Genomic DNA, 24,187 nt, shown 5'->3' on the forward strand with positions numbered 1-24,187 from the left:
ACAACGGCGATTATAAGCGTCCGATCGAACCGATTTTATGTTTCTTTTTAATAGTCATTACGTTATAGATTCACTTGGAAAGTATTAATTGTGAAATGTTGACGAGGTTCAGCTGTTGGTATGAATTTGATAAATAAATCCTAGTTAGTGTATTCTGATGGCGCTATATTATTTACTTCAACAATAAGTGACAAAAAAAACAAAAATGTTTTCGGTACATTTTTAGGATAACGAGTAAACATAATATTATACAGTTGAAATAAATGATCTCAGATAGTACTTGTATTATGCAATTATATCTATATGTGTGGGCACGTGCGATTATGAACGGACACTGTTAGACAACACTGTAAAAGCGCAACTACTTGCCGGGAAGTAGCTACTGACTGAACCATGTTTTTATTGTTACATAGTACATCCGACGTGACAAGAATTCGCAGTTTGCTAACCTAATTATTGTACATCACGTATGCTGATTATAGATAGTAATATTATTGTTAAAATAATGCCTGGAAATTCATGAAAAATGCAAGATTAAAATTCTTTTAATAATTTGAAATGTTAAAAAGACCACAGTTATGTAATTCCATTTGAATAACCTTTGCAAATGTTTTATATAATTAACTTATAGACATAGACAGAGGAAAGGTTGAGTCCCGCTATCACAATATAGTAAAATGACTTAACACAAATTTTCGGGATCCATCTATGTAAAATATATATAATTTAAAACATAAATTTTTAAATAAATGATGACACGCTTCTAACTAAATATGTCTCAAGTAAAATATTGATTAAGTACTGAAGAAAATTTCCGCAATAATGATGGTTTACATATAAAAAGGCTTTTGATTTCAGTAAAATAGTTTTAAGTCATTGTAGTATAATACAATATTTAAAAAAAAACAGTCTTTCTACAGAAAATTTGAATATTGAAAGTAACTTATACTAAAACTATCAACAAAAAAGGTAAGAATTATTTAAAATATTATTTAATACTTATTTTTGAAAACCTCTATTATATTTTTAGAATCATGTTTTAATCATTTATTTATTTAATTATATAAACGCTACAAAAATGGCTTTATGACATTCTTAATATTAACATCATTATTATTAGTGTTGTAGGACACCATTAAGAAAATATAAGTCAGTTTAATAAACAATATTTTAAGATAAATCACATATTAAATTTTAGACTTTAATTAAAACTGTAATATATTGAAAAGTTAATATTAATATTAATCAAATGTGTTTTATACAAAAATTAATAAGTACACATTATATTAATTGATTTATTTATTTAGTCTATAACCACGGATCTTCTATGAAGTTCACGGTTTACTAGTTATCAGTGATCCGTGAAACCAGTTACTATAATAATTTAACTTGCTATGTCATTGCCAAAGTAACAATTTATAACCAGATTACTCGTCTTCTAATTGTAAATCGATTCACAGGTATAAAATAATCTACCATTTGATCCTTAGATAAAAGGAACTTTAAACTCAAAAAGAGTCTAAAACAAAAGAATTAATAATTTAAAAGGAAAGAAGATGAAAAAAAAATCCTTTCCCTTAAATTTATCAAATATACTAAATTGTATGAAAGGTTAAGTTTTCAAGATACTCTTTTTTTCACGCCTACATGTACAACAATAATAAGTGTTATTTGGTTCATGCAAGTAGTTTTTTTGCAAAATATCTATATTATACACACTAAAAGTGTATAAACAAATTTTTGTAGGATATACGATAATATTTTAGTGGTAAATAGATATATTTACGACATATATATGCAGCATGTATTTTCATATATCTCGTATCACCTTCAACACATCATTGGTTTTCTCAACTATTTTCAGATAGTTGTTTTTTATATTCCTATTTAATTATAAATTTAAAAGTAAGAAAAATTTGTTTATCTTTAATCTTTTGAATGAATACGGTTCATTTACCGACTGTATAAAATACAGAAAGCACGAGAATTTTGAAAGAGTGCACTGACATTTTAAGGTTATGTAATTTATTGTACATTGGTCAGTCTTCAATTTGATTGTAATGATAGTAAAAAACTAGTAAATGTAACTAAATACAAATATATGCCTACGTGTTATACCTATATTATAAGTAAACATTTATAGCTTCATATGTTTTATACCCGTTCTAGAAAACAGGAAACGCTTGTTTTTACGAGAGGAAACTTACATAAGTTCCTACATTGATTTAATAATATTATGATGTGTTTAATCAATTGTATAATTAAATTAAATATATTTAACATAAAATTAATTAAGAAAAATGTTGATACATTATATGTAATTAAATATTGATATAACATACTCAGACATTTTTACCATCTTAGATGAAATTTTGTGTAATCATAATTGTAAATATAAATATTTTTATCGTAGTATGTCTTTGTTGATAATTTAAACATTCAATAAATAATTGAATTTATACTTAGATTTAAGTATAGACGTTATAGAAATTAGCAAGGGCGTATATAAAATATTTTTTGGGGAGATGGTTAAAATTGTTTTTTAATTTGGACAGAATTTTATAATCAATTTCTTTAATGGTCTTTTTTTTTTGTTCATAATCTTTATAAAAGTATATTTTTTAGTCATATACTAGGTTTTCGTGTAAATTTCGAGAGGGGGGATAGTGTTGCGACTTTCTAGCTCATAGGTTGTGAAGCATCGCCGTTAATTATGTTAAAACACTAAATTAATGGATTAAAGATTTAAACATATTGTAGTGATTGGAGAATATTTAAAAAATTGTTATCGTAATTTATAATATATTTAGTTTAAATTATTATAATTCAGTTGCATAACTGAAAGATTACCTTCTTGCATAACTCTCTACCACCCCTTCATAAAAATGATAAATCTCATTTTTTTAACTACATCAAATTATATCTAAAAACTTTTTAATCGATGTATCGATTTGATTTATTGTTCGTATTATTTTTATATTATTAAAATACATAAATAAGATGAAATAATAATAAGTATCCAAAATAAAGTCAATACAATAAGAGAATGTTTTATTCTTAGAATAACGCCGTCATCATAAAAATAAATCAATACACTAAAACGCTACTCATGTTTTTTATATAAATACTTATCATCATATTTAGATTGAAAAAAATATCGATCTTCTGATTTAATTTAAAAAGTGTGAAATAGGCTGGTATGTTATAACAGATTTAAAACTGATGACATGAATTTATCAAACGAGAAATCGTATTTTATCATTGAATTGATAGATCTATGCTATAATTTTTTATCAAACAAATTTTCTGAAGATATCAGTTTTTTTGATAAAAATCACGTATAAATGGATTTCTTCTTTTTAAGTCTATTTCAAATATTTAATTTATTTTAGACATAGGCACAACTATATTAAAATTTTTGGCGTACTTTAAGAGGATACCTACAGACCCGAGCGGGAGTTCGATTTAACCACTACCCCCTCCTCATTATTATCGCTACATAGGTATATTCATTGGAAAAAAACTACAATTATTATACAATTCAATGCAATTATTATCATTATCAGCCTACGTATATAAATACATTTTGACGACTCGGCAAAATACAACTTTTTTAAAAATTATTCTTAAATTATAATTTTGACAATAATGAAATAATAAAAAATACAACATCAATTATATCAATATTTGTATGGCCAAACCAAGAAATGCGTTCTAGTTTTTTTGAAGGTGCCAAAGTCTCTTTATTTTGTTTCTTAATTAGGACTTAAGCATAACTAATGTATTGTTCTGAGAGTACACATTAAAACGCTTTTCTTTATTTCCACTAAATAATAAAAAATAGTATCTTTATCTTGAAATTGTAAATACTTAAGATAATTTCCTAAGATACTACAATATGAAGACATTCAGTGCCACACTTAGGGGGAACTTCGGGTGCACAAGCCCCGGTGCAAGTTTAAGATACTAGTCTTATTATTAGCATAAACATATGTGAATATATGCATTGAAGTTGTTTTTTTTACTTACTCTCCATTTTAAAATATTGGAGAACAAAAAAAAAAATTGTAGGTACATTTTCTATAAAGCGGCATTCAATTTAATAATGGTGACAATTCCTGAAGGCCTAACGATCTAAAGATACAACTAAATAATATCTTTTAATAAATCCATAACTTAAGTAGTATTTTATTGTGTATTTACTACTACGTGTATTTAGAAAAAAAGTTGTAATATATTAACATAAATTAATATAACAAACATTTTTATCAAAGTGAACAACCATACTAAATGGAGAGCTATTAATAGAAAGATTATTAACAAAATTAAACTAGGTCTGAAGTTTTAAAATAAAACGCTAAAAGGGTAGTTAACTTCATACAACATACAACTTATTGTATTCGCGTAATATGTTTTTACATACTGGCCGTCGGCTATACCCAACGTAAAGATAGCAACAAGTTGCGCCGTGGCCTCGTGTGAAAGTCAGTGATTCTTCCGTGGCGGGAAGAAAGTACACGAGGTTCCCTGAATGTGAATACTATTTGTGATAAAGAGGGGACGTACGACCTTGCCCGGACACTGTTCGCAGTAAACTCAATATAAAACGCTCAGGAGGATGGTCCTCCATGTCAATCCGCAACGGACTTGCAGACAACGTGAGCTAAGTAAACACATTGTATAAAACACTATGGATCGCCACCAAATAGTGGTTAGTACAGTAACTATATAATACATATTTTATAATATTTTTTTCTACATTATACTCCGCGTTAAAAAACATTTTATAAATCATATTCGTATGCAGTTATCATTTTTGAACGGTTTTTATTTCGTTTTGTGTTGTATTACAAATAGCGATTTACAATATTAAACTTTGTGTTTTTTATCTAATATAAACAAGTGTAACGTATTGTATGCATACTCGGATTTGATAGGCAACCGACTTGGGCGGAGGACTATATTAACTCAAAAATTATGTGTGGTATCGTATAATCTCATGTCTATTAAATTCACTGATTAAATAATTTACAACTAATGACTATAAACATTTATTTTGATTTTCAAACATCCATTTATGTTTTTAATTAATATTGTCTCTTATGCAATATTTATTATTCGATTTTTTACTCTTTTATTTATAATATTCGTAAATAAAATACATAGAATATGCATATATACTATGTATAATATAAAAATTAGTACACTAGTGTTCCGATTTTCAATTTATTTATTGTTATTTTTCACTATCTACGAAATTTCCCACACACTTTCCCGCCGTTTCCGGCAATTTCAACGTCGGTAGAACACGGTTTAGTTAGACTGAGTTTTTACATCATACTAATAAAAACACCTTGTCTGCGAACATTAATTAAGGTAAAATTGAATTACACACAAATGTTGGTTTTAGCGATTTAGCTGGAGATTAGGTCCAAACAACTAAAATATGTCTATATATATTACTATACGCACTGTAGAGTTTGTATCAGTTCGGTGATTTTGTTTTCATTTTCAATATTATTAAGTTAACTTCATTACCCATATGCATTAACTCGTTATAAATTTGTGCACAATATAAACATTTATTTTACACTTAATATGATACTTCATATATTCTAAATTGCATAAGTGGTATTTCCCTAATTTATGTCACATATTTTTTTTTTTTTTTTAATTAGGCGATCTAATAGTTTTAAATAAATTATTTTATCTGTAATTGTATTTGCTCCGAGCTAATTTAAAATTGCAATGTTCTTCTTCAATAGACCGCCAAAAGAACATATAATGCATTGCAGTAATTATACAATGTTAGCTATCAATTGTTGATTGGCTGACATTGATGTAATTATTATAGTTGCTGTCAAGTCTGTAGTTCTGTGTCTGACAGGGTCAAAGGATACGCTACCGCGGCTAATAACCAAACATTATTTATTGTTCAGAACATAAATTCCCACTTAAATTTATTTCATATTTGTATTGATTAACAACAGAGGTAAACTAGTCGCTGTTGATGATGACAGACAAAATTTTAGACTAAGTAATTCTCCTTGTGGGTAATTCATTTTAGGTGGAAATTTTTCAGATGTGTTGTTTAAATACATCAAGTTTATAATAATAATTAATTTTATTAAAACTATCATACGATAAAATTAAAACAACATTATGACGCAAGCCTCTGGGAAGAAACAAACGTATTTTCAAACACTTTCACTACAAGATCAAAGCAAACATACAAGTTTGTGCGCTTTGGTCAGTGAAAATTTACTCATATGTTGATAAATATATGAACAAACTTAGTTGCAGAAACAAGAAAACTAGTTTTGCCACCTCTTTTGTGGTTATAATTTTACTATGCGTTAATAGTATAAACAGATTTTTATGCATCCCAAGGCGATGCACGCTTTTTCTTACTTTGGTACTATTTGTTATTTTTGAAGCAGCTAAATGGATCATACAACCGCATGCCGTAATAACAAGCGCGGGTGAAAGTCTTGTGCGAGATCAGCATTTTTTAGTTCGTGATTTCCGGATATTTATCTATACAAAACGTATCTCTACTCCACAAACGCATGCGTTTGTTTATGTGTTTATAAATATGTTTTTCTTCGATGTCGATTCGGTGGTGAAAGCGCAGTTTTGAATGAATAATTTTTTCAATAAAAATGGCAAAAATAATTTGCATTCTTTCTTTTGATTTCAGGTGTTCCTAGCTTTATTGGCCAACGTCGCTCTCGTTTGGTCAAAGGCAGTCGACTTGCCACAACAGCAAGTCGCCTTCCCAAAAGACGGAGATGTTAATATCCGTGAAAAGAAGTCACTCAGCAATTACGAACAATCTGGTCTGCAGTAAGTATATTTAAGCAATCGATATAATAATAATAACTCACAAATTAATAACTTATTAACAGCAAGCAGTTGTTTTTTATAAGAAAAAATATTTATCTGAACAAACAACAAAAACATAGTACTATTACTTGCAACTCTCTTAAAAATATTTAAATGTACACATAACTATAATATAAATTATTATTTTATAACAAAATATTTTTATCTGATGATGTACTGTTCTGAATAATTTGTACGGTTAAGTTCACAGTCTAAATATATTAAAATTTAATAACTTTATCGATTCCTTATACATATCCAAGAAGAGTTTTTTAAAACTTAGTTATAGTGAAAACTAAAATAAGACATATTTTCTCCAATTACCCAGAGCGTAGAGTATCATAAATTTGAAATTGTAGACATTATTTACTACTCTTGAAAAGTCATATCCTCCCCGGGGTTCCTTGATAATTTTTTAATAAAAATTATTAAGGTAAACGATAGTAATAATTTGTTTTGGTCAAGTGTAAATCGTGCGAAACCAATTCCGTCGTTCATATTTAAATAGAATATTATTTTATAGACTTCTATATCAGAAACTTTATTAAAAAATACTACGTGGAGAAAACTAATGTAGAAAATCACGTGACATCTCCAATTTGCAGCATAAAAAAAAAAATTAGTAACAGTGACTATAGATAATACACAAACAGACCATTTTAGTGTAGCCAATGTTTACGGCGACATTATAGAAAATCAAAACGTTTAAGTCTATTGTGCTGCCAACGTTTTAGTTTTGGCTACTCGGTGTGTCAAAAACTAGTATTTGTTTTGTTGATAGACACAATGACTTTTTTGTAGAAATAACACAACAAACAACACGAACTTGAAGATTGTAAAAACTGACATGAGTATAAAGCTATTTAAATTATTTACCCTAAGTAATAAAGGTTTTATTTTTATTTATATAGGCAACCGAATCAACTACAAGCACAAAAACGCATTGGTGTGCCCGACATCAGCTATGGTAATGGGGACGACCATCATCATCATCATGAAGAACATCATCATCACGAAGAAAAACTTAAAGGCTACTGGAAGAAGAAACTTATCTGGAAACCCGATTGGGTAAAAACATGGAAACCAGGAAAGAAACAAATCTGGAAGCCTTCGTGGAAAAAAATTTACAAGCCAATCTGGGTTCCAACAAAAAAACAAGGTTGGAAAGAAGTACATGTGCCAGTATGGAAAAAAATATACAAACCAATTTGGGTTCCAATCTCTGTGCCAGCTTGGAAAGAAATCCAAGTACCAGACTGGAAGAAAATCTACAAGCCAATATGGGTCCCTATAGAAGTCCCAGCATGGAAAGATATTAAAGTTCCAGACTGGAAGAAGGTTTACAAACCAGTGTGGAAAATCATTAAAGTGCCAGCCTGGAAGGAAGAACATGTACCAGATTGGCATAAGATTTGGGTCCCAGAATTAGTAAAAGCCTACGTTCCCGGATCTAAACACCTGGGCAAAGACTATCATGGTTGGGAATATGAAGCACACGATTTATGGAAGAAAAAGGTAGTGTGGAAGGTACATTGGAAGAAAGTCTGGAAGACTGTGAAAAAAGAAGTCTGGGTACCTGAGAAGAAATTAGAATGGAAAGAAGACTGGGTTCAAGTATGGAAGCCAGCTAAAAAACAAATTTGGGTTAAAGACAAGAAATTACAATGGAAAGAAGACTGGAAACAAATATGGCGCACTGAAAAGAAACAAATCTGGGTGTCTGATAAGAAATTGCAATGGAAAGAAGATTGGAAACAGGAATGGAAAACAGAAAAACACGAAATATGGATTCCAGACAAAAAATTAGAATGGAAAGAAGACTGGAAACAAATCTGGATACCCGATTGGAAAGAAATTTGGCTTCCAGCATGGAAGAAAATCTGGAAACCAGTGTGGATATCTGAATGGTTCCCAATTGAAGAGCATCACCATCATCATCATGAAGAGCACCACGACGCTCATGATGGATATAAGAAAAAATGAAGACTGATCCATGTTTCACATCATCAACCTATGTTGTGTATATATGAAAACATCAATTTGTAAATATTGTTATTATATATTATTAAGTTGTTAAAATGTGTTTTTACTTTTAAAATGTTAGCATTTTAAGCCAAATAATACTACTTCTACCTAACTACTTTTGCTTTTTATTCTCTTTTTAGATTCAGTAAAACAAAATGTATAAATAATGAATATTTTTAAACTTAAGAAAAATTAAATCAAAACCTAAATATGCTGAATATTAAAATCATTTCAGTAAAATGCTAATAAATATATATTTAAATAAAATCAACATTATATAGATTTTACTTTTTTAAAATAGTATTGTTATTTTTAGTTAAATAACTTACTTTTACTTGTACAATGTACAATGTCACCACAATATCATCAATTCATTGTTAAACTAGCTATTTAACGACACGATATTTCAACATGTGACGTGGGTGTTCGCGTACATAATATAATGTGTTTAAAAATGGTTTTGAATAGGAATTTGATAGTTATACAATGAAATAAGTATAACAAACAGATGAAGTTTTCTCTATAACCCAAATATGACTGAACACAAATACATTTATTCATACGAGTATACATACAAACGTAAGTATTTAAGCTTAATTAGTCTATCTAATCTAAGTGTAAGTAAAGGTAAATATATCAATAAATAATGTGAGCACTTAAATCTTAAACAAAAATTACTGAGTTATTATTTCGTAAAGTTAAAACTCTTCAAATTCTTTAATATATATTAATAATTAATACATAATAAAGGTGTTTCCGATATTTCGCTTATGAGTAAAGCTGTATGACCGCCTCAGTAACATAACCAAGATTTGTGCTTGGGGGAGCTAATAACCTTTTTGGTGTTTTAGCTTTTCATAGGTTCTTACTAGCGCTGGAATCTTTTATTACTAATAATAATAATTGGTCAATGGAGAGGCTATAATCCAATATTTCCTCTCTTAACTACTCCATTGTCCGACCTCCTTTTTAGGATTTGAGCTCAACCCAGTACTCGGATTGTATATATATTTACTATCAGAAAAATCTAAAAAATTTTAAAATTTAATGTAGGAATAAGTAGCCTCTAATATTTTCTATGTACTTTTTGATAACGAGTTAAACCCCTTGTACATGTTAAACATAAAAATTTAATGACATTTAAATGTGAAATAACGTTAAACCCAATTTTAAAGTAAAGTTATTATCATTTTAAACATTAAACGAAAAAATATTTAAATCCGAACATTATATAATTTATTATAAAATAAATTGTATAATAAGGATTATATTAACAGACAAATGAACTTGAAATATGTTCAACTTTGCTATACCAATTAATGTAAATTTCGGTCTAAAATGTTTAAAATATAATAATAAATAAAATTTTATAAATAATTAACAATTTCTTATTTACTTTAAATAAATTTAGTTTCTCCATATAAATTCGCTTCTACAAACCCAATTTTGCTCAACAATACGTTAAAAGATCATGAATCATATCTAGTTAAAATTTCAGCGTCACAATTTGGAAAGATTTTCCTCATTCTAATAATAAAGGATAATCCAATGCAAAAAATTACAATTGATATAAAACAGTCGATATTGACATTTTTAGTTTTTAATCTACATTAAAATAACTTTTTAAAATATAAAAAAATCCTTACGAAATTTATTGACTATATTTTAAAAATTTACCTTGCTAACGGCATATTTTTTGAAAGTCCTTTAAACCTATAGCAAATTATAGCTTATAAAATTAGAAAAAGAAATTTTTTAAATTTTTGATGAAATGTTTTGTTTAGTCTTTATAAACTAAACAAGAATTGCAACAAAGTGTTATATGCTAGCGATGCTTATCACTGTTAAAATTCAAAGAATATTGTAATTCACTAAGCGACTGTTCTAGGCTTTTTAATAATTACTTTATAATTCTTTAACTGGGGATAATAAATAAGTATAGCTAAGAGACTTCTCTTTTTTTTTTAAAATTGTATTGTAAAACTCATTGAAGAGTTATATTAGAATATAGTACTATAAAGAAATGTTTGTATTCAATATATTTATATAAGCTTATTACCTTAATGATTTTATAAAGTAGCTGAACATTTATTTAATGCATATTTGTTGTTTTAAAATATATTTATGATAATTGTCATCTAAATATTTTATTTTATATTCAACTACATGTATTCCTATTACTTTATGACGACCATAATTATGCATTGCAAAAGTGCATAATTTGTTAGTTTTATATAACAATTTTAGCTCCTTTTTCTAAAAAAGAATTTGGTCAACTAAAAAAATAACTCAATATATAATAATAATATAATATTTAAAATAATAATACTTAAAGGACTTTAACTTTCATATCTCTTGCTATTTTTAATTATAATAAAATAGAAAAACTAGATTCTCAGAGTTCAATAAATGAAAGACTTTTACTAATAATTAGACATAAATTTCTGAGCAACATATTATTTATTATGAGAAACTGGTAAATAGACACATTCTATGGCTAAAATTCTACCAATCAATGATTTATTTTTTCGTAGTAAATAGCAAACCATTTCTATATAGATATCGCCAAAAAAGTGTCAAATTTTTATTATTAGTAATAATTGAAAAAAATGTTTTCATAATACTAGGATTTTAAAGTCTAAGGAAAAAAATGCCCATATTTGGTATTTTTTCCTTTTACATCACAATATTGTGATTAGAATAATAATTAAAAATTGTTTATAACTTGTTCTAATAATAAAAGTTTCCGCCTAACATAATGGAATAAGATGATTTAAATATAAATTATTTTTTACAAATTGATAATTAGGCCAGTCAACGAAGGAAAAATGGCGGAAAAAATTCACAACCAAATTTTTTTTTTTTAAGTTGAATTAAGATATATATAATGACATACTAAAAATCCTCATCGATTGTACTTGAGCTTTCTTTTTACAGCCTCGCTAAAGTTCAAAAATATGAGCTTTTTTAATTTTCTTAAAAAATATTTAACTTACAAAAAAAAGTTTCGTACAAAAGTTGTTTAAAAAATAATTTTAAACAAAAAAGGTATCTTATATTTTTTCATTTAAACAAATATTTTTCGAGTTACATTACATTTAATATGAGTACTAAAATTTATTTTCCAATTTTTTTCATTTTACGGTTATTTTTTATCATGTTATACTTACATTAGACACAATGTTATAAATGCATATGTGTGTATGTGTGAGTTTATTTATTTATAGTATCATTAAAGTGTAGTGTATATTAAGATACAACCGATAGAGTAGGTAATTGATTTGACTCTATATTGTTTAAACCCAGCTAAACGCTAAATTGTACATTCCCAAACAACAATTATATTATGACAATTGCCACCGGAATTTTTGCTAATAATAAAGATAATTGTCATAAAACGGCTTTTAGTCAGGTGCTGTAGCTGGTAAAAATTGTGGCTGCTGAAAAACAGGTCTTAAATGTTCTATTACATGTGAACATTGCAAATGTCAATGGCGTACAAATTCAATACAAATAAAGATTGAAGATTGAAGATTAAGAAAATTGTGCTTTTGTTGAAGATATATTCTATCAAAATTTAGAATGGGAAAATGGAAAAAAATTTTGTTTGATAAATTTGTCAAATAACTTTATAGTGGAGAAATCCTCCATCGATTACATACTTTGCACTAGTAATGCATATAACTTGTATTTAGAATATAAATAAGGAAATAGGTGATCATGTAGATTTTGTAATAATCCATTAAAATTTTAAAATTAAACACTATCTACAGATTTGCATCAAGGCGTTGTTTTTTGATAATGATTTTAATCACTGTCACATATCATCTATACTGAACCCAATTATACACACTGTGCCGGGACACTGCTGGTTTTTTTTTTAATAGCGATTAGTTGAAATAGTAGCAATGGGTTTACTTTAATTATTTCATTATTAATTTTAACAATAGTAGTATTGAAAATACAGTTATAACTTTATTTGACCTTTTAAGATTTATATCATGAAAGTTATTATCCACCATTGAGTTTACTAGAACAAGACCAATTTTAGACACTTTATGACAATTAATTTTATCATTACCAGTAATTCTAGCTGGGTTGACAAAAGAGAATATGAGGTAGATGAAATGAGGAGATCAGTGACAATAGGGGAGAGTGTGAATGGGGAGGTAGAAAGTCTTAAGTATTTAAGATCAGTAATGCAAAAGAGCAGTGGTATTGACGAGGATGTAAGACACAGAATTAAGTGCGGGTGGTTGAAGTGGAGAGAAGTGTCTGGCGTCTTATGCGATAAAAGAATTCCAATGAGGCTGAAAGGTAAATTTTACAAGACTGTATTGACGCCAGCTATTATGTATGGTTCAGAATGTCAATGTTTATTTATAATTATTAAAATAATTATTTGGGATCCAGTTACTGCGTGTGATATGATGCAAGTTGAACGAGTGCAACGCAAATTTTTAAACTTTGCGGAAAATAAATTAAAAATTGATCACCCACCCCATGACTATACACCAATAATGCATCAACTCGGTTTGCTTACGTTAGCTGATAGGAGACTTGAAGCTAATCTAACTTTCCTCAGGCGTCTTATTGATGGTCATATAGACACTCCTGAACTATTAGAACTAATAAAATTTAAAGTTCCATCTTATCACGCACATCATTTAATTCTTATTTCTGTATCTAAATGTAATACCAACTACCTAAAAAACCAGCCATGTTATAGAATGATTAGTATTGCTAATAAGGACCCATCAGCTTTATTATATTATTAATTGTTGTATTTTATATTATTATTGTACATATAATTTAAGTCTATTATACTGAAATTTAGGCATTTCCCGTATTGAGAATAAATATATCTTTATTCGATAGACTCTAAAATAATATAATTATAATTTCATGGAGTATTACATTTATTCACAAAAATAAGTGAAATAGATTCGATGAACTGATATTACAATACTATATATTTATCTTTTAACTAATAATCCATAATGTAATTCAGCTTATTATAGTTGACAAAATTGTCTAAAATTTATGCAGAATTTCAAAAAAAAAAAAAAGATTTTTTTTTAACATAAGCAAAATAAAATAGTTTTCTGAAAGTTCTTTTTCTATTTTTTGAGTCTTTAAAAATCTTAATTTTATGTTTACTTTTTTTTATGGTGATTTTAAACCATATTAAAATACCAAAGTGGAACAGTAAGTAAAAGTCTAGTATTTTAATCAAATAAATTAAAATACAATCCTTTATACAAATTACCGAGCAAGCAATTGAATAATTAAGCTAACACTTAAACACTAATATTTATACAGCAAATTTCTTAGAAGTCAAAATTATTACAATATAAAATATATAAGAAAAAAATGAAATTCCCCAAATGACATTTAATATTTATTACTCATACAACAAAATGATCATAAAACATAAGTATAAAAGTGCAAAACTTTCTAACTAACTATATATCATATCATTTTATAAAAACAAAAAAATTAAATGTTACAGTACTGGTTGTGATTGTCCATCAATATTAAGTAAATTAAATAAATGTTGAAAGATAAAAAAAACACATTATCATTTGCAGTTTTATAACATTTGTTACCTGATAAGTCATTATTTACACACATATAAAGTTAACATATTTTATTCAAAAATTAAAAAAAAAACATTAAGATTTTAAAATATTTATAATATACACACATTATTTAAAGTACACTTGATTATTGCAATTATTTCAATACAACAACAATTTGCTGAAATATTTAATAGAAAATATTAGTCATCTATAAGTAAGAATAGATTATCACTGAAATTTTAATCAGGATAACTTTTAATCTTAATAACTTTAAGTAATTAAGTAAATAGTTACATCATTAATAGTAAAAATAAGATTATTACTTAAGTGGTCATTCGCATACAGTATTTATACATCCTCTATTTGGACGAATTGAAAATCTTGGGCTATGTGGTACTGTAACAGGCTTTTCTGATTTTTTTATTAAAATAGGTTTATATTTCTTAATTGGTATAGGTTTATGTACAGTTTGTTTTCTAGAGTTTTTCAATGCACGAATCTCTTCTTTTTTACTTTCTTCTTGCCTCTATAAAATAAAAACAAATTATTATTTTGAAAAAAAATTATTAATATAAAATAACAATATTTATTAATAACTTGAACTTAATTATAATTAATAGACTAACTTTTTTAGCCATTTCTTCATAATGTGAAAATTTTTCTTTTAACTCTTGTTCAAACACCATCCATTCTTTAGCGCGTCTTTCAGTATTAAGCTGTACATTTTTAGGCTCAGTATATTTTTTCTCATGTTTTGGTACAAATGGTTTTTTTTTAAGAACTGTAGCAGGACGTGCTTTAAACATCCATTGCTGAGGAATTTTAGTCTAAAAATTTTTGTTTGTCAATACTAATTTTTAATATTTAATTAATCACAAATTTACACTTGATTTAGCAATTGCGTATGATTTACGAGATTCAAAGCTGAAAGGTTTAGGAACTGTATGTAATTGTTTTTCTTGTACTTTAATACCACCATGGCCAAGTTCTTTATTTTCTACTACTTGAACGCCATCATGAGAATTGAGAATTTTAATTGATTGAGTTTTAGTAGACTAAAAAAAAATGATTTTCATAAAATTTGAAGTAAAATATTTATAATTTGATATAGTAATATGATAAAATATTATTTATAAGGCAAAAATAAAGTCCAATTATAAAATAATTAATTCAAAACTTTTTAGTTTTAAACCCAACTAAATTTTTTGAGTTTAATACACAGATTAACACAATAAATGTGTTTATAAATTAGATCTTAGGAAATGATTTTTTAAATTTATGTTGTATTGTTACTTTACTATTGTTTTCAATAATATTATTTTTTAATTTTCTAATGAACTATGAAAAATATATCTATCAATAAAATTATATAGTATGTGTGAACTCATTTAAAACCTAAATTAGGAAAACTTATAAATAATTCATTGATATAAATTCATATTGTTTAGTAAATATAAAACATGCAGTTACCACTTTTATAGAGCTTAAAGGATTTTGTGAGTTGAAATTGATATTCGGTAAATTTCTTCCAGAAATGTCTTCATGATCTTTCCTACATAAAATATTAATAAAAAACACATTTGATAATATAAATGTTAATATAAAAAACACACACCTTGACTGTTTTATTTCATTTATGTTGTCACCATTATTAAATGTACTAGATAAATTATTCATATCATTTGATGAAAATAAACAAACTGTACTTCTTGGTTTTAAAACGTTTGAACCTAATATGCATATATTTACAAAATAAAACATTGAATTAATTTTACAAATAAATTCTTTACAATATGCACTATAATTAAGCTACTCTTGTGTACAAAATGGATAAAATAAAATAATTTTTATCATGCAAACCATTGAACTTCACTTTTAAATTTCCAAAACATTTTATCCCTACTTAGTTTCTATATTTTATGCATGTATCTTAATTAAAAAATAAAATACTACATGTTGGAACTAGAAGAATAGAAATTCATGCATTAATAGAAAGCAGAAAATGTTTTTACCAAAGCCAACCTAAAAACTCACCAGACGAGACAGTGGGTTTAGAATGAAATCTAGGTGGTGTATCATTGAAGAAATGTCTCACTTTTTCAGCAATACTCATAAATTTTTTTGCACTTTTATTTAATATAATGCTTTCTTGCGAACCTGGTTTCACTTGTTCATATTTGTATTCAGATTTAACAACTGAACGAGAGCGAAGATCAAACTTAGGTGTATTCTCCAACTCATCTAATCTTGTAATCATGGCATGATGTTTTACTCGAGGTAATTCAACTTCAATACCTTCAACAGTTATAGAATGTCTATTATGTAGTTTTGAAGTTCTTGGTTTTTTTGCTGAACGAATTAATTGATGAGCAATTGAACTATAAATTCAAAAAAATATATTAACTTAATTTGCTTATAAATTAAATATTCAAAAACTTCTTTCCTAGCCCTTAAGAGTTTTTAACTGAATCAAGATATGCGCACAAATTATTACTAAATCAGTATGACAAAGACACCTAATAACAAATTAAATAAATTAACTAATGAAATAATTTAGGTTTCGATAATAAATAATAAGTTGATAATTCTATATAATATTTTATAAATAATATTAATAAGACAATATTCTTAAGTTGCCCAAATTCATACAAATATAAAAAATGATAATAGATTTAAAAATGTGTGTCCTTCAATTTTGTTAATGGTAACAAAAAAATAATTCCCTGACAATTTACTTAATCTTTAATTCCATTATTTTATCGATTGTTAAAAAAATGATAGAGTATAAAGTAAATTGAAAATAATGACTTTAACCAGCTTAAAATTGAAGGTAGGAGTAATTGTTGTTTTAAAAACAATGTGCAAGTACTTAAAACAACTATAGTAAAATTATTATTTTTATACATATTATTTCTACATTCCCTGTGGATAGGGGATAGGAATACTTCAACGGCTCCTCTGCCAGTCGTATGAGGCGACTAATAAGGTTGTGTCAGGTCGACAGCCGACGTAAAAATCTTTGTCAAAAAAAAGTATTGTCCCATTTCAGATGTACGCGGGAACAACAGAAAGCAGTTAAAACCGGAGAAGGCCCAAGGAATAAAGTGTTTGATACCAGCCGGACAACTTGTGCGGTAGCTGTTTCATCAGTCATCTGTACAGGTCTACCCAACGCTTATAGTGTCAATGGTGTAGGGACATCACCACTTAACTCTAGGCTGGACTCGTGTATAAGGGAGAAAGATAGATACAAAGTAAGAATAGGTTCTTGAAAGTAGAGAATTAGTAGAAGTATTAGGGTCAGTTATGCAGAAGAGTTGTGGTATTGACGAGGATGTAAGACACAGAATTAAGTGCGGGTAGTTGAAGTGGAAAGAAGTGTCTGGCGTCTTATGCGATAAAAGAATTCCAATGAGGCTGAAAGGTAAATTCTACAAGACTGTAATAAGTACATCTATGATGTATGGTTCAGAGTGTTGGGCGGTTGATAAGAAAGTAGAGCAGATAATGAGTCTAGCAGAAATAAAAATGCTTATTTGGATGAGTGGAGTGACTAGAAAAGATAGAATATGGAATGAGCAAATAAGAGGGAGTATAAGTGTAGCGTCAATCGTGGATAAGATGAGAGAAAATAGACTTTTAGATGATTTAATCATGTTATGAGAAGAGAAGAATCGGAAGCTGTAAGAACAGTTATAGAAATGAATGTTGAAGGAAAAAGAGGTAGAGGAAGACCAAAAATGAGATGGAGGGATGCTGTTGAATGCGATTTGAGGACAGCTGATGTGAGCGTAAATGATGTGGGAGATTGTATCAACGGGAAGATTAGGATAAGGGTGGCGACACCAAGTAGTTGGGATTAAGGCGAGGAAGAAGAAGAATGACTTCAATATTTTGACAGATAAGTCAAATTTAGGAAATTTTTCGGCAAAGTTGATGAAAAATGCTAGTCAAAAAATGATAATGTGTAATAATAATAATGATAAAAAGTAGTAGTTACTGTTTTTTTATAAACTTAAAGTATAACAACTTTTCTTTTAAATATTAATTTTTCTAGAAATTTTAAACTTTTAAGTATTAATTTATAAGACTCATTCAACAGTCTATATCCTAATTAAAACTCCTGAAAAACTACATACTACCTTACCATTTCAATTGAAAGTTAAGATGATTAATATTTTATTAATAATTAATTTATAAATTATCATACTTTAAATTGTGTTGATCAAATACATCATCAGGTGCAAAGTTTTCTTTATTTTCTTCATCGTCTTCATCAAAAAGTGATTCTTGTTTTATAACTTCCAAGCTAGGTTCAGATTTAGCACCTCCCATTTTTTCAGCAATTAAATCTAATAAATTATATTATATATAAAAAAATTATATTTATTATATATTGAAGATATTCTTATTCATTATCTATTATGTTATGTGAAAAAATCATTTAAATTATTATTAATACTTTTTAATAACTATTTATGTATATCTTATGTTAAATATTGGTATATCAGTTTAGTAGATTTTAAAATAATAAGTTATGGTTACAATTTAAAGATTCTAGGCACATGGAATTATAGTTTTCTGAAGACTTTTTATAATTCTAAGATAGATCAATTGATGATAAGTAATGTTTATTTAAAAAAAAAATGTTTTTTTTAAGATTTATAATTAATTAAGCCAAAGCACTATACAAAAATTGTTCCATATCAAAGCTAAAACATTTTTTACACATATTTTCTATGTAGCGAATATTTTACTTAAACTATTTAGAAATACTAACTGTAAAAAAAATTCAACTCTATTTTAATTTTTATATTAATATCATTTGAATATTATTATACTCAGTGGTGGTCGAATTGTTTTGCAAAAAGAGAGGATGAAAAACCTTAATAATAATTATCATTATGTTACATCCCAGAGCTTTTTTATTTATATTTTTATATCAAAGTGTTATTAAGAACTATTAGATATTCATAAATTTCTCTTTTCTTATTAAGCCTATTTCAAACATTTAATTTATTTTAGAATATTACTTCATTCAAAGTACCTATGTATAAAAAATAACCAAGATTTAAAGTTTAATTCCCTAGTTTGTAGGATTAATAATTTATTTATATTAAATATGATTAAATAATTTTAAATTGAATTAATAAATATAATGAAAATTGTACAAAAATGTCAAACAGGTAGGGTATGTCATATGGGGAATCTATCATTTGACTGCCACTGAGCATACTATAACTTTTGAAAATTAAACTTAAAAAAATTGTTTATGTCATGAAAGAATCTATGTCTTTTACCATCCTTGAAATATGACATAAAACTATGGTCTCAACAAATTATTTTATGTTATATACTTTCAGAGTTGGAAAGTAATTGGCACAATTGAAAAAGTGACTTAAGTGATTAGTTTTAAAAATGTTTAGAAAATGACTAAATTTTTAATAATGATATTGATACATGGAATAATTTGAATTTATACAATTATTACCATAAAGTTTTTTGACAAGGTATTAATTACAAGTATTTCTAAAATTTGTGTTTATCTATTCTCATTATTGTAATATTTTTGTTGGGTATATTTCAAATACTAATTTAATAATAATTAAAAATTTTTTATTAAATAAAATTAATTTAACTCGATAAAGTACATCTTTAAGACAAGAAATTTAAATAGTATTTGAATATGATGTTAAAGTATTGAGATGTTGCAGCCACGATTATTAACAACTGACCCTTTTATTAAATAATTTTATTGATTCATTAAAAAAAAATGTTTTTTTTTTCATATTGTACATTAATTACAAAAACATTTATAATAAATCCACTGACAACAGGTAGTAAAATGTAAAATCTCTAGAGAAGCTAGAATAAATTATTTAATTAATTAATGGTATTATATTATAACTAAAAAAAAATTAGAGGTATACAACATTGAAACCTCATGTTTGCCCAAATTACTAAATGTGTCTAAAATAATTAAATTGATGAGCAAGTCATTTTTTGAGCCAGTTATTATGGTGACACAGGTTGAATTTTAGTATTAAACAACTAAATTTGATAGTAGTAAAACGAGTCTAGTTCAATGATAATTTAACTTATTCATTTTTTTTTTTTATACTTTTAACTATTAGCATATTAGGAAAGTGCTTGTAACTCTTTATAAGATACACTTATATTTTTTAAAACACAAATTTCACTAAATACTTCATAAGCTTATTTTACAATAGTCCAAGTATTAATTAAAAAGAAACTAAAACTTTAATAAATTTTGTCACATTTAAAAACATCTCAATAGTAATAATAAAATATGTGATAACACCATCACAATACCAAGTAAAACCCCTCATTTATTTAATATACAGCATAATTTTCTAATAAAACAAACTTATTTAATGTTAATTATAATAAAATAACAAACTTAAACGATTTCAACTAAAAAACATAAATATCAGCTATAAATTACAACTCTGTATTTTGAAAAAACAAACTTGTTTAGTTAATACTAAAACACTTAAAAATTTGCATATATTCTGTTATTAGCATACACACATTTGTGACCATTCAGACTTATTAGGTTTTTGTTCCTTTCAGTTCAAGGGCTAGAGTTCATTTTCTCACAAGAGTAATGGTATCATATGTTTTAGATGTTGACAGTTGTTCAGGACGATGGTCATCTTCAATGGATATCCGACCTTCTTTAAAACATTTGAACCATTCAAATCTATTTCCAAAAGCCCATTTAATCAATTCAAAAATTTCCCATAGCATTTTTACTTATTTTGAAACAAAATTTGATACACGTACATTGCTCTGTAATATTATCCATCGTGAAATCGCGATTTCATACAAAACGACCAACTTTGAACGTGTATTGTCAATGACTGATTTGAGATAATGATTATTATTATATACTAAAATAATAGTTATTATCTCTAATTTATTTTGGTATAATAACATTACCGATAACATCAAACGTTTTTCTGTAATAATTTTAGTCTGGGTATTTATTGAACACACCTCATAAATGCATAAAAATATAGGTAACTTAATTATTTAACTATTAATAAGAATTTTAAAAGAGTACATTTCAGAAACAATCTCTTATGAGTTACTTCTTAATACAAACCTTCTATACAAGTTGTTCAATAAGTAAAGAAAAGGGTTTTTAATGTTCTCATTAATCATAATAATTGATGTTTCCTTATATTTTGTACACCTTACATTTTCTACTATGTATATATTTATAAAATAATAATTAACATACCAAAAAATTTGTCAGCTCCGTCATCTTCGGCGTTGGCCATTTCATATAAATTAGTAAAAGTCTTAGGGGCATCAAATTCAAACACATCGTTTTTATCCATTTTATCTATAATTTAAAAATTATATACTAATTAAATTTTTATTTTTTAAGGAAATAAAGTAGATTTAATGAACTCGCCACATAAAAAATTTACACTGGTATAAAATTAATATTTTACTATGGAGTCGTTAATACGATGACCAAAATCGAATAACTGAAAGTAAATAAAAAATATTGTTGAAGAAATTCAGGTTGATAAAAATACTTTAATAAAATAAGATTGAAAATTAAGTCAGATTTGTAATGGATCAAGTCTAGTAACTCATTTGATTGTTTTGTTAAATGGTTCTATACACATTAAATAAGACATTATATTTACTGAAGGTATGTGTATTTCAACCGTTTATGTTTATCAACTAGTGAGCCGTTATTACAATTTTTCGAACAAACGTTGATTTTATTGGTTGCTGAAATTCATTGCTACCAACTTACATAGTTTTGATTATAATGTGAATACATTATACATTCACCTTAGTTGTACTTCAGTATACCGTAGTATACAATATCAATGAAATATAACTAATCTAGAAAATATATTTTCAGAAAATTATTTTCTGGATTAAAATTGGTTTTATTTTTACTTAATTTTCAAAAATGTTTTCTTTAAATACCAAAAAAAGGTACCCAACCATAAATAACCTTGTTTTATAAAAATATTATGATCCTAAATTTTTTCCAATTATTGATAAAAACGGATAGCGATTTTAAAGTAAAAAAAAATTAACTATTTTTAACATTGGCGTCACTGAATTGAACCAGTATTTATATTAGAAGAAAAAAAATTAATTAAATTAATAAAAAAATATTTTAATTATCAAAAAAACTACTATTTATCAGATAAAAATATTGGATGTATATAGATATTGATTTAAAGCGCGAACGTTAGGAATCATTGTCAAAATCTGAAAACAAAAAAGAATTTTATCATACTTTGGCCTTATTTAACCCAATTTTAATGTATTTTTTTTTTTATAATTACAATTAATGGGTTTTTTTTAAATTTTGAAAATGATAAGTTCAATTAAATTAAATCCTGGGCTCTTTTATTGTACAGAATAGCAAAACTAGTTTTGTAAGTGTTAAATCATTTTATTGGCAACTATAGACAAAAAAATCCAGCACAGTGGGGAAGTGACATAGTTGGGTCCAATATAGATTTAATCTGACAGTGATTAAAATCACTATCATAAAAAACGCTTCATTGCAAATCTGTAGATAATGTTTAATTTTAAAAATTTGGTGGATTATTCCAAAAGCAAGATGATCTCCTATTTCCTTATTTATATCCTGATTACAAGTTTTATGATTCATAAGCGTAATATATGAATAAATATTTATTACAACAATTAAATATAGTATTGAATTCATATTTAATAATTTAGTATTGTAATTTTTTACAAAAATCGTTAATTTTTATTAACTTTGATGTCCGTTTTCACCATAAAAACGTTATATCTGAAAGTCCGAAATTTTTTTTTTTTCATGTTAAAATATATTACATAAACTTTAATTTAAGATATATATATAAGTGTTAGTATTTCCGGAACACTTTCAAAAATTAAGTTGAAAAAGTTCTACTTTCTATATGCATTTTTAAGTTTTGAACCCCTCTGTATAAAGGGAAATGGTCTGACTTAAAAAAGAAGTATTTCAAATGAAAGAGGTATGTAAATAGTATTTATCGTTAAAAAATTGTAATGATCCATACATTTTTCAAAAAGTTATAGCAATATAAATTTAAAAATATAAAAAATTTTTTTTACAAAAATCCTATTTTTTTTTATTAACTTTGATGTGCGTTTTCACGATGAAAATAAAATAAAGTCCGAATTTTTTTTTCCCATATTAAAGTATATTACAGAAGCTTTAATTTAAGATATATATAAAAGTGTAAAATAAAAATTAAAAAATATAGTAAAATTAATACCTTCTCAACTTCGCAACGAAACTAAAACACATAGTAAAAGCAATACCTTGTTAACTACTATCAAAGGTAATATAATTATAGTCAGTGGTAGCTAGTGAACCAAATAAGTGGCATGGCAAATTTTTTTTTGTCGCTAGATAGCACTAGGGAGAATATGAAGAATTAGCCCCACAAAAATCTCAAAAAATTATATTCAAACTAATATAAACATATTATATCATACTTAAATATATTTTTATAGAGGAAGTACAAATTTATTAAGCACCCTTAAAAAATTATTTTAGTTGCGCCTTATAGAGAGAGGGGAGAAATACTTATATTTAACTAACAAGTAAGTCATCTAAGTATTCTAAAAAAACAAAAATATAAATAAACTAAAAATAAAATTTGTAAAAAGTCAAA

General features: G+C 26.2%; 2 protein-coding genes across 5 annotated transcripts; one reads left to right on the plus strand and one right to left on the minus strand.

Annotated features, from left to right (window-relative positions):
- The first annotated feature begins 4,571 nt into the window (after positions 1-4,571).
- On the plus strand, positions 4,572-9,181 carry LOC126903516 (uncharacterized). The gene is made up of 3 exons (XM_050681690.1): positions 4,572-4,711; positions 6,701-6,846; positions 7,797-9,181. The coding sequence occupies exons 1-3, from the start codon at positions 4,691-4,693 to the stop codon at positions 8,866-8,868; spliced, it is 1,239 nt and encodes a 412-aa protein (XP_050537647.1). The 5' UTR covers positions 4,572-4,690; the 3' UTR covers positions 8,869-9,181.
- Positions 9,182-14,289: 5,108 nt separating this feature from the next.
- LOC126904460 (uncharacterized) lies at positions 14,290-23,804 on the minus strand. Of its 4 annotated transcripts, none has more exons than XM_050683506.1 (10): positions 23,786-23,804; positions 21,760-21,864; positions 18,703-18,844; positions 16,527-16,870; positions 16,108-16,222; positions 15,963-16,044; positions 15,377-15,547; positions 15,119-15,319; positions 14,816-15,018; positions 14,290-14,670 (listed from the first exon to the last, which is right to left on the minus strand). In XM_050683506.1, the coding sequence occupies exons 2-9, from the start codon at positions 21,857-21,859 to the stop codon at positions 14,824-14,826; spliced, it is 1,350 nt and encodes a 449-aa protein (XP_050539463.1). In that variant the 5' UTR covers positions 21,860-21,864; positions 23,786-23,804; the 3' UTR covers positions 14,290-14,670; positions 14,816-14,823. The 4 variants fall into 4 exon arrangements, with proteins under 4 accessions (XP_050539463.1, XP_050539462.1, XP_050539461.1 ...); XM_050683505.1 differs by lacking the exon at positions 23,786-23,804 and adding an exon at positions 21,977-22,206; XM_050683504.1 differs by lacking the exon at positions 23,786-23,804 and adding an exon at positions 21,937-22,206.
- Positions 23,805-24,187: the final 383 nt, after the last annotated feature.

This window comes from Daktulosphaira vitifoliae, unplaced genomic scaffold (genome assembly GCF_025091365.1).
Source record: "Daktulosphaira vitifoliae isolate Bord-2020 unplaced genomic scaffold, ASM2509136v1 Scaffold_4, whole genome shotgun sequence".
NCBI classification, from domain to species: domain Eukaryota; kingdom Metazoa; phylum Arthropoda; class Insecta; order Hemiptera; family Phylloxeridae; genus Daktulosphaira; species Daktulosphaira vitifoliae.